Source organism: Podarcis cretensis, assembly GCF_951804945.1.
Source record: "Podarcis cretensis genome assembly, chromosome: 7".
NCBI classification, from domain to species: Eukaryota; Metazoa; Chordata; class Lepidosauria; order Squamata; family Lacertidae; genus Podarcis; species Podarcis cretensis.
In genome coordinates, this window is record NC_137176.1 from 87,797,712 (window position 1) to 87,806,228 (window position 8,517).

The following is an 8,517-nucleotide window of genomic DNA, read 5'->3' on the forward strand; positions in this document are numbered from 1 at the left end:
CCTGCCAGTCTAGAAAGTGCCGGTACTTTAAGCTGAAGCGTGGTTCTTACAATCACCACCTGTGTTGGAAATAGTTCAGGAGCAGGTCTTCCGTGTAAAGCTGATGGATTGAAACCTGCATCCTCTTCATTCTTGGCTCTGTTAAGCTTTGTAAAATACAGGGACTGTCTTGAACAAAAACACAGTGAAAAGGGTAACAGCTGAGGGAGATGTTAATAGGTATCAGAAATACAGCTGCTCTTCAGTGTTCCTCAGTATCCCAATCTGTAAGATGGCATAGCCATATGTATACTCTTAGATAGTACATTGCTCGATAATGTATTTGGTTCAAACGTATTTTATATCAAGTGTGTCACTGTTTTCTCCTTCCAACGCTTAGGGCAACTTGATCCAGCAGAAAAGCATGGGGATGCCCACCCAAAATTATGGTGTGCCTTAAATGAGGGGAAGGTGGTCGTGTTCGATGCATCTACATGGTCCATACAGCACTATCTTAAAGTAGGAAACTCTAAACTGGTAAGCAACACTGTGCAAATACTGCATAATTTTTAATTTTCTAGCAAAAAGTATTGAAGCGTGCATGGGCGTTTTGACTTTTTAAACTTTTCCATCCTTTTAGTTTTTGTTTTGGTAGAAGTGAGCTGTGTTGGTTTTTTTTCTGTTTCATTGTTATTTATGTGGCAATATATTCTGTCCAGATATACTGTATCAGGAAATCCAGGGAATGGCGCAGAAGGAAAACCACCTGTGTTTTCTTCTTGGGCGGTAAATAGTGGCTAGCTGCTAATGAAATTGATGCACACTGTTTGGAATTCTTCAAGGCTTCACTGAGAGATGGGGGCAGAGAGATACTGCCGGGAGGACCTGAGAGGCTCAAGTTTCTAAGCAGCATATATCAGAAAGGGGTACAGGTGTTTCCTTAAGTTCAGTAGAGACAGATGCTCCTCCTCCCTCAGAGAACAGTGTTTGGGATAGGGAACTGCCCATCCAAGAGACTCAAGGTTACAGACAGTTAAGTGGAATTTCACCTCTGGAAAACATTTGTGTGTCTTTCAGAATCATCAAGGCTTTTCAGGGATTTAACGTTTTGGTGTGATATTGAGAGCTTCCATGTTGCAGTGATATAGTCTTGCTGTGTATTTCTTCTTCTTCTTCTTCTTACAAATGCAGAATTGTATGGTAATGGTGGAACAAAGCCAAGTCTGGATCGGTTCTCAGGACTCCATTATTTATTTGATCAATACCCACAGCATGTCTTGCAATAAGCAGCTGAACGACCATCGCTCTGAAGTTGTGGACATCATTGTGAAAAATGGAGATAGCAGCTCCAGGTCAGCTGAATATATAGTATGGCAGGTTCTCTTGTTCAAAGACCAACTGGGATTGTATCCTGAGTGTAAGGGACCAGGGGAGAGAGAGAGAGAGAGAGAGAGAGAGAGAGAGAGAGACTTCTATTGGTGGACCCCCTTTTTCCTCACAGTGTTTCCCTCAAAATGGAACTATGATGTACTGCCAAAAGCCAGACTGTGGACCTCCTGATAGGCAGCTGCTTGAGGAATTTCTGAGCCTCTGTTTCTTAGGACCTCTTCCTGGAGAGCAGCTTTGAATTTATTTCTCCCCAAACCTAGAGGACACAGAACTTATTAACAAAGCTTAGTGGAAACTATTGTTGGAATACAAGGGGGTAGCTTTGCAACTGTGCAGTCTTAGCATGTGGGGGAAATTTTAGTGAGAAATTTTTTAAACCCAATGAAGCCAAATGTCCAAGTATGTGGAATTTCATGGGGAAGGAAAAGGAAGCACAGTAAAAGGGTTGCACACGAGAGCTGTGGGAACTACAACCATTCATGGTTTTTGCAAGAGAAGCTGGATGATGCACCAGTTTGTAAAACATTTCTGTTCTCTTGCGCATGTCTGGGTATCCACTTGAAATATTTCACCTATAAATTTTAAGTGAAAAACAGAGATGGGGAACTTGCAGTCCTCTTGTCGTCCTGCACTACAAAATCTCTGACTCCTGGTCATGCTGGTTGTGGCTGATTGGGAGGTGAAGTCCAATAATTTCTGGAGGTCCAAAGGTTCCCTTTCCCCGAGGTAGTGGCTGGTTCTCTCCTGTTGCCGGCAGAACTTTCTAATCCATGAGATGCGTCAAAATAGCAAGAAAACTCCTTGCGAAGAGATGAGCTTAGAAACTAGAAAATGTACGTAATTCGTCTTCCAGTCACATTTTCGCCTTTTGTCCAGGTGGATGTGGGGGAGGTATGAGCATATTTGAAATAAGAGCAGACCCGTTTGGATGACACCAGGTTTGAGCTGAGGTCTTAGGTCCAAAATCTGGTTCCTCAGTAGTGTGTGTGTCTCTCTCAATATCTAATTCATGAGATCGGATATAGTAGGCTATTTTACGGATATAAACAGTAGCACAGCCCTAAAGCAGGAGAAATGTTATTGGACAAGTTTTAGTTCACTCCCACTGTGGTGACTACTCATTTGTCTGGAAAGTATGAGCTAAAAGATTGCATTGAAGGGAGGCTAGAATCTAGATATCACAAAACTTGGAATTTTTTGCGATTTTTTTTTAGCTTAAAAGCAGGAGGGGTAAAGGTAATGTTTGAAGATTGAACAATACACACCACACACACACACACACACACACACACACACACAGACTTCTCGGGCAAATAGTGACTCATGAATAGAATTACATGTTGTTACCTCAACCACAGTACAGTGGTACCTCGTTTTTTGAACGTCTCGGAAGTCGAACGTTTCGGTTTTCAAACATCGAAAACCTGAAAGTAAATGCTTCGGTTTTTGAATGCTTTTTGGAAGTTGAATGTGCCACACGGCTTCCGTATTGAGTCTTGCGTAAGTAAATGCTTCGGTTTTCAGACGTTTTGGAACTCAAGTGGTCTTCCGGAATGGACTATGTTCGAAAACCGAGATACCACTGTATTACCTTTTATGTCGACTTTTAAAATTTTTTAGTAACACATGTCCTAACATCACGTACTTTCCTTGCACATGCGCAGTGAGGCCTATTCTTGCAGCGTGGACGGAACAGTGATTATGTGGGACATCAGCACCTTGAAAGTCAACCACCGATTCCAGCTGCCCTGTGAAACTCTGACTGCTATCAAATTCCACAGTAACAGGCTTTGGTGCTGTAAGTTTCCTGTGTCTTCATTTAGCTGAAAAGAATGTAATTTAAAAGGAAGGGGGTGGGAAAGCCACATCTGACTTTGATTCATAAGAAATCGGCCACCTTCAGCCTTCCCCTGCTCTTTCTTGGAGACCGTCAGCCAAATGCGTATAATAACTTTAGCGGACTACAGCTGAAACCGTGGGACTGATTAATTTAAATTTCATTTCTGGGAAGACTCTTCCTTGCTGCAAATGTAGGCGTGTTGTTTCAATGCTTTGTCAGAAGCATTTATCTGCATTAGGAATAGAGCTCACCTGGTGCTCCTATCAGAAACAGTTTTCCTAACAGCGTTGGTATTTCCCTCCAATGCTTAATAAGAAGAAGGCAGCACCAGAAAATAGGGGGAGCCCCCAAAAGGTACAGTGAACCAGATTAGGGTCCCAAACACGTTCTCTTTTCTTTCCTGTGAACCATTTACAGTGGTACCTCTAGCTACGAACTTAATTTGTTCTGGAGGTCCGTTCTTAACCTGAAACTGTTCTTAACTAGAGGCGTGCTTTCACTAATGGGGCCTCTTGCTTCCGCTGCGCTGCCGGCATACGATTTCCGTTCTCATCCAGGGACAAAGTTCTCAACTCAAAAGTAACTCTTCCAGCTTAGCGGAGTTTGTAACCTGAAGCGTTTGTAACCTGAGGCGTTTGTAACTCAAGGCGCCACTGTATATCCTTTTGCTAAACTATTCCATAGTTAAGAATATTAGTGTTAAGGTTAGAAAAAAAATACAAGGTGTGTCCGGAAAGTTGGGTGAATGGTCACAGAAATCGGACAGAAATCTGATACAACGCACCCTTGACAATGTTTGTAGAACTTTTGGAAACTTCTGGAGAAGTCCTCTTTTCATACTGCTTTCAGTTCCCTCGTCACAGCAGCTTGGACATGTGAAATGTTGGGAAATCTGTGCCCTTTCAGTGCAGAGTTTAGTTTTGGAAAAAGAAAGAAATTCGGTGGGGCTGGATCGGGAGAATATGGAGGGTGGGACAACTCAGTAACCTCAGGAACGATTTCACTTGGAATATGAAATCCTTTTGCCATCCTTCAGACGGGCAAACGCTGATCCCACATCAATAACTCTTGAACTCTGTCACCATTTGCCGCCCTTCTGCTTGTTGACGGTCTGCCAGACTGAGGGTCATCTTCAATGGTTTGCCACCTGTTATGCCTATTGGGTGGTTGCTTGAGAGTGAACAGGCAAGATCCCTCACTGGTCTTTTCAAAAGCTTTATTATTGGTGCAAAGCATTTACAGTGCAGAACGCCTAAACTCCATGTCTTCCTCAGTCACTAGCAGAATCTGAGAGTGGGCCGTCCTTAAACTTTCCCCAGCAGAGTAGTTTCTTGACCCCTAGCCGACTCCTCCCTTCTCCGCATGAAAACCTACTGCACAGGGAAGGCTTGGGTAAAGGGGGATATCCCTCCTCCCCGCTTTGCTCAGGTTCGGTACCTTGGCTCTTCCTTTCATCCTCCAAGCCCTGCAGCTTTTCCCCACTTGAGGCGGGACTTCCTCCTCCGCTGAGGAAGTGCTGCTTCCCACGATCTTTGGGGGCTCTCTGTAATCCAGCTGCCTTTCCACCTCTCGCCACTGAGCTGATGGCAGTGTCCTGACACCGCCCTTCACGGAAATGCTTAAACCACTCATACGCTGTCTTTCGGGTTATAGCTTCATTTCCGTACACAATTGTGAGCATTTCGTGGGTTTCCGATGTCGATTTACCCCATTTGAAACAGAATTTCATATTGACTCTCTGCTCCATTTTCAATCACAACGCACTGCACTATTAACATCGCAAGGGATCGTTGCCTTAGGAGAGTGAGAAAAATTCTCCGGGATGACTCACACCCCGGCCATCACCCCTTTAATCTTCTACCATCAGGCAGGAGATATAGAAGTATAATCAGCCGTACCAACAGGCTAAAAAATAGCTTCTATCCGTGGGCTGTTAGGCTGTTGAACGGAAAATAACATAGCGAAATTGACTTGCGAGGTGGTGTGTTGTTCGATAAGAGATTGAGTGTTTGGGGGTGGGGGAGGGAGGCTCGTTTAATTTCATTGTACACAGGTTGTACAATGAAAATAATGGTATTATTATTATTATTATTACTAAGCAGCCCCAAGACGGACAGGTCATGGCCAAGAGTTTAGACTAAATGTGATCCACCTGGAGAAGGAACTGGCGAACCACTCCAGTATTTTGCCAAGAAAACTCCAAGGATATAAAAAAGGAGAAGCTTTGAGAAGAGAGTTTCCAAGGCATGCTCTGGTTCATGGGGTCACGGAGAGTCGAACACGACTAAGATGACTAAACAACAACAAAACAGCTGCCACATGAACGTAGGCTGTCAACAAATGCTGAGACACCTGGGCATATGTTAGCTGAGATATGGACAGACACCTCCCACATGTCTCTGTGAATCCATCAGTTCCTATTATGACGTACAGGGCTGATTCACCCTACTTTTCGGTCATGCCTTGTATCATTTAGTGTAAAGGATCCATGCACCACCATCTTCATTTCTGCTTTAATGAGACAATAATATCTTTGTCACTAAGCGCTTTATGAATGTTTGTTTTAAGGTATAGGGACCTGTATTCTGGTCCTCTCAACAAATGGTATTATTCGGCAAAGGGTACAAATGGACGACAACGTGAGAGCTATGCCCTTCCTCTGTTTCCAGTTGTTCCCCGAGGTATGTAACAGTAGATTGTGGCAGTCGATTTGCTACTACCACCTTAACCTAAACGCGCTAGACAATCCTTTGCATTAATAAGAGTATTCTCCTGCCTTTCTCTTCGCTTTTGCCTTAGAGTGAGCAAGTGTTGGCATCATGTTCAGCGAGCACTGAGTTGTATTTCTGGAACATGGCTGATCTCTCGACACCCTCTCAAAAGATCAGCTTGCAAGACTGCTCAGAGATCACGTGTATGATGAAAGTTAAAAACCAGGTAAATCGGATGCAAAGGAACTCTGTTTGCTTCTTGTGGCTTATTCAGTGATCTCAGCTATGATACAGAAGTCTGCCTAGGTTTATGCAAGAGCTGCTTGCTAACTCCATTGAATTGTGGTTCATTGAATTAACTTCTCCCCTCTCTATAATTACAAGCTGCTTTTGAAGCTCCTCTCAGATTTGCCACATCACAAATCTAAAGTTCTGTTCGGCTCATGGATTTGGTTTCAGGGTTCTTTAGCTATAATCCTCTCGTTGTTTAATGAAACAGCCACACTTGGAAAGTATTTTTTTGTATTTTTCCTTCAAGGACTCCAGAATGGCATTGCGTAGCTTTTTCATGACGCATCCAGAATTAGTGAAGGCAAAATGGTGTGTTCTGTCATTTATCAGTTTGCTTGTATCTGACAGCCTGTGGATAACCATACTCTCCCCTTCCTAGTTATAACTACCAACTATTTATAATTTACTTACAATGGAGTGGGCAGTCTCAAATGCCTTATTTTAATTTAAATAACAATTACCGTACTACTCCGTGTATAAGACCAGGGTTTTTTTTCTGTAAAATGTATGTTTAAAAGTTGGGGTCATCTTATACATGGATAGTGCATAGGGTGGACGTTTGATTGGTTGCTGCCACGGCTGTCAGCGGCTTTTGGACGTTTTATGGTTTTTGCGTCAATGGCGTTGATTGGCTGACGCTGTGGTAATAGGGCGGGTGATTGGCAGCTTCTGCCGACGAGAGGACAGTCAAGAGGTAGATTTTGTGATGCGTGTTGAGCGATTTTTGGCAGCCCCCCCCAAAAAAGGTCAACAACCCTGGGTAATCCCCCAAGCTCAACAACTCTGTGCCATCTCTCCCATTTTCTTAAATTAGAGTCCCCCAAAATAGGGGACGCAGGTGGCGCTGTGGGTTAAAGCCTCAGCGCCTAGGACTTGCCGATCGAAAGGTCGGCGGTTCGAATCCCTGCGGCGGGGTGCGCTCCCGCTGCTCGGTCCCAGCGCCTGCCAACCTAGCAGTTCGAAAGCACCTCCGGGTGCAAGTAGATAAATAGGGACCGCTTACCAGCGGGAAGGTAAACGGCTTTTCCGTGTGCGGCTCTGGCTCGCCAGAGCAGCGATGTCACGCTGGCCACGTGACCCGGAAGTGTCTCCGGACAGCGCTGGCCCCTGGCCTCTTAAGTGAGATGGGCGCACAACCCCAGAGTCTGTCAAGACTGGCCCGTACGGGCAGGGGTACCTTTACCTTTACCTTTAAAATAGGGGGTGTCTTATACATGGAAAAGTACGGTAATATAAGCAGATGGTGATGCTAGCTTACATGGTTACTAAATGTTAAACTTCACTTGGCTATGCAGCTAACATGTTGAGTTGATCCATATTACTATGCAGTTCTCTGTTTTCCTGTTTCAACAAAACACCTCAGAAATGTATGCTGAGGCATTAAAGATGAGCTATATATTTGTGTCTCCTGAAGGTGATCACATATGCCAAAATAAGTTGGGCATTAGTACTTACATTAATAAATTAGCTATTAGTCACCAGTTTGAGGTCTCTCCCCCCCCCCCACTTTCTTGCAGCTGCTCCTGTTACTGCTGGAATAAATGATTAAAATAATGCATATTTACATGCACAATGGAAATACAGTATTTTGTTTTAAAAGGACGTGTTTGCCTTTCAGATATGGGTTGGCGGCAGAGGTCTTTCTCAAGGCAAAACCAAAGGAAAGATCTATGTGGTTGATGTGGAAAAGAAAACGGTGGAGAAAGAATTGGTTGGGCACATCGACACAGTGAAAGCTCTTTGCTCAGCAGAGGACAGATACGTTCTTAGCGGCTCTGGAAAGGAAGAAGGGAAGATAGCAATCTGGAAGGTTGAATAAAGTTCAGTGTTTCAGTTTTGTTTAATTCAGTTTTTAAGGCTGGGCACAGAGAGTCCGTTGGCTTCAGTCTTGTATGTATCTTGTTCTTCCTTCAATGTTTTAACTTATCAGATCACTTTTCAGGGTAATTGTTCTAGAATTTCTCTTCTAGAATAGCAGAAGTAAATTTATATTATGACCATGAATACACTGAGTAAGAAACTTGAAAATGCACTAGGAAATCATTGAATGAGTCTTTAATATCAAATTGTAGATACCACCTGAAGTTTATTATTTCCTGCGTTGTAGGATCAGTGGCACCTTGTTCAGACAGCGTAATCGGGTTCTGTGCTTCTTGAATGACAAACCATTGCAGTGCAACTAATCCGTTAAGCTTAGAAGGGTGAATGATGACTATTGCCCTTAAGACTATATAAAAATGTAAAGGTAAAGGTACCCCTGCCCGTATGGACCAGTCTTGACAGACTCTAGGGTTGTGCGTTCATCTC

At 43.6% G+C, this 8,517-nt stretch overlaps 1 protein-coding gene across 3 annotated transcripts in view; it reads left to right on the forward strand.

Annotated features, from left to right (window-relative positions):
• The window catches only part of DENND3 (DENN domain containing 3), a 46,918-nt gene extending 38,875 nt beyond the window's left edge, over positions 1 to 8,043 (forward strand). For all 3 annotated transcript variants that reach the window (XM_079984163.1, XM_079984162.1, XM_079984161.1), the window contains 6 exons: positions 380 to 516; positions 1,171 to 1,331; positions 3,033 to 3,166; positions 5,777 to 5,889; positions 6,008 to 6,145; positions 7,829 to 8,043. In XM_079984163.1, coding sequence (XP_079840289.1) covers positions 380 to 516; positions 1,171 to 1,331; positions 3,033 to 3,166; positions 5,777 to 5,889; positions 6,008 to 6,145; positions 7,829 to 8,029 — 884 coding nt within the window. In that variant the 3' untranslated portion in view covers positions 8,030 to 8,043. The remainder of the gene's footprint in view (positions 1 to 379; positions 517 to 1,170; positions 1,332 to 3,032; positions 3,167 to 5,776; positions 5,890 to 6,007; positions 6,146 to 7,828) is intronic.
• The last annotated feature ends 474 nt before the right edge of the window (positions 8,044 to 8,517 follow it).